At 36.7% G+C, this 2,349-nt stretch overlaps 1 protein-coding gene across 1 annotated transcript; it reads left to right on the top strand.

The window, feature by feature from the left end:
* Window positions 1-267: 267 nt before the first annotated feature.
* LOC148781116 (non-specific lipid-transfer protein 1-like) lies at window positions 268-1,534 on the top strand. Its single transcript, XM_088845603.1, has 2 exons — window positions 268-669; window positions 1,385-1,534. Exons 1-2 carry the CDS (start codon window positions 332-334, stop codon window positions 1,392-1,394), a joined length of 348 nt encoding a protein of 115 aa, XP_088701729.1. The 5' UTR covers window positions 268-331; the 3' UTR covers window positions 1,395-1,534.
* Window positions 1,535-2,349: the final 815 nt, after the last annotated feature.

Raw genomic sequence — 2,349 nt, forward strand, 5'->3', positions numbered from 1 at the left:
ACACGTTGTGAAGTGTTCGAAGTCAAATATTTTTATACAAAACGGAGTACAATTGATGCTCCGACGGAGTGCACTAATCAATTGTTGTAATAGTTGGAATATCAATCATTCTTCTAAATAATGTTTTGTGGGTGGCTTCTGCCCACATCAACCATTGACTCTAGAGAGAGAAAATGATAACAAACTCTTGAACAGAGATGAGAGAGAGGGGGACCAAGAAACCTGAAAAAATGGCAGCCCCAACCCACATATAAACACCCCACTACCCAACCCAAAGGAATCGCAAGAAATACTAGAGACAAAGAAGGTCTGGAGAGAGAAAGCGGGTGCAATGGGCAGTGTGAAGGTTGCATTCTTGGTGGCTGTGCTGGTGGCCACGGTGCTTGTGGCCGAGGGGGCGATAAGTTGCAGCACCGTTACTGCGACTCTCTCTCCCTGCTTGAATTACATGAGAAATGAGGGCAACACGGTGCCGCCCCCGTGCTGCAATGCAATGAGAACTCTGAAAGGGTTGTCCCCGACGACGGCAGACAAGCAGGCGGTTTGCGGGTGCTTGAAGTGGGCGGCGATGGCAATCAAGAGAATAAACGACAACTTGGTTCGGGGACTGCCTAATGCCTGTGGGGTTAAACTCACTTACATTTTCTCTGCTAAGACCGATTGCAGCAAGTATGGTGTTGATCTTTGTTTTGGCTGGTTCTTGATTTGTTGTATATTTTGGTTTTGGAGATGGGGTAGCTGCTTGGTTTAGATAGAGAGAGAGATGCAGAGTTAACAAATTCGAGGTATTTACATTGGTGTTTGTGGGGTGATGGAAAGCTCAAGCTCCTACAGTGGAGAGAGAGGGTTGTTTGACGTTTAGTGAGAGAGAGACGACTATATACCGAGAGAGAGAGAACTCGGACGTCCATCTTAAGGGAAGAATTATGTTTTTCCTACCTTCTAGCTGTTCAATTTTTATGTTTTTTTTTTATTAACTTTTGATCATAAAAATTAATTCCAACAAATCTTTTTATATCATTTCAACTCAAAAACTTTTTTAATAGGTGAAAAGGGGAAAAGAGGGTTAAAAAAGTTTTTTGGTTGAAATGGTATAGAAATATTTGTTAAAGCTAATTTTCAAGGTCAAAAGTTAATAAACTAATGAAAATAAGAGATGAAGGGGTACGGTGAATTTGTTGAAGGTTTCCCTATGCCGCTTGAAAGAAAAATAGAAAGAGGGTCAACCATAAAATAATATGAGAAATTATGGTTTTATATGAAATTTTCCTTAAGTATTATGTTGTAGGGGAAGCATAGAAAGCTTGCCACCATCTGAATGCCTCTTTTTGTTGATTCATTATCAACTCTCTTATTTATTTGTTGGTTCTTGTTGTTTATGCAGGGTCAAATGAGTGGCTAAGCATGGAGTATAAATTGATATAGTTTTGAGGCTTCAGTGTCTCTTTCCCAACTTGTACTCTTTTTTATCTTTTTTTTATTTTTGTGGATTTGTACCTCTTATTTTGAATAAATTGATGCAGTATTGAGGCTACAGTGGACTTTTTTTGCATTTTCTAATTTCTATTCTATTTTTTTTCGTTGTTTTATTTTTCGGGTAAGCTTTTTATGCTTTCCCTACAACATAGAAGTTCTATCTTCCCCCTTATCCAACCGTCCATTCTGAATGGATGGCTAAGATTGCCCCAATCACAATGTCACTCTCTACACTATTTTATTTTTAATTTTTTTCTCTAAAATATTGTGACACTAAATTTTGGATGCCCATTCCTCTATTAAAATCATACTAATGAAAAATATGAAAAAAAATTTTCAATAAAATAAAATAACCAAAATACCTCTCAAAGTTTGAAGGGGTATATTGGTCATTATATTTTTTTGAAAAATTATTTTCAATATTTTTTATAGGTGCACCCCAATGAGAAGATGGCACGTACGGAATCTCATATTCATACAATTTGTATAAAAAAAACTAAAAATAAAATACTTTAATACGTCAAATCTAAGATCAAACGGTGAGTGGCTCTCTTGATCAAAATTGAACGGCTGGATGATAAGGAGAGGGTAGAACTTCTATGCTCTAGGAGAGGCATGTAAACCTTTCCCTTGTTTTCTTGGTCTTTAAACCCGAAAAGTTTTGTTATAAGACCACTTGAGAGAGATACCTAATGTGGTTGAAGCTCCAAACTAGAGCTTATGTGTTTCAAGCTCTAAACTAACTTAATAAAAGGAAAACAACTTTGAGAAAATTATAAATAGCTCCAACATAAACTTGTTGGACATCTTATTTCTAATACATTTTGTATGACATCATAGACCGAACATTTTTTTTCTTGTGTTCACCCCATT

Source organism: Amborella trichopoda, chromosome 8 (genome assembly GCF_054954075.1).
Source record: "Amborella trichopoda isolate Santa Cruz 75 chromosome 8, AtrichopodaSantaCruz75HAP2 v2.0, whole genome shotgun sequence".
Lineage (NCBI taxonomy): Eukaryota > Viridiplantae > Streptophyta > Magnoliopsida > Amborellales > Amborellaceae > Amborella > Amborella trichopoda.

Excerpts from the sequence above, each read along its gene's own strand:
- LOC148781116 (XM_088845603.1), top strand. The coding sequence starts at position 332 with ATGGGCAGTGTGAAGGTTGCATTCTTGGTGGCTGTGCTGGTGGCCACG.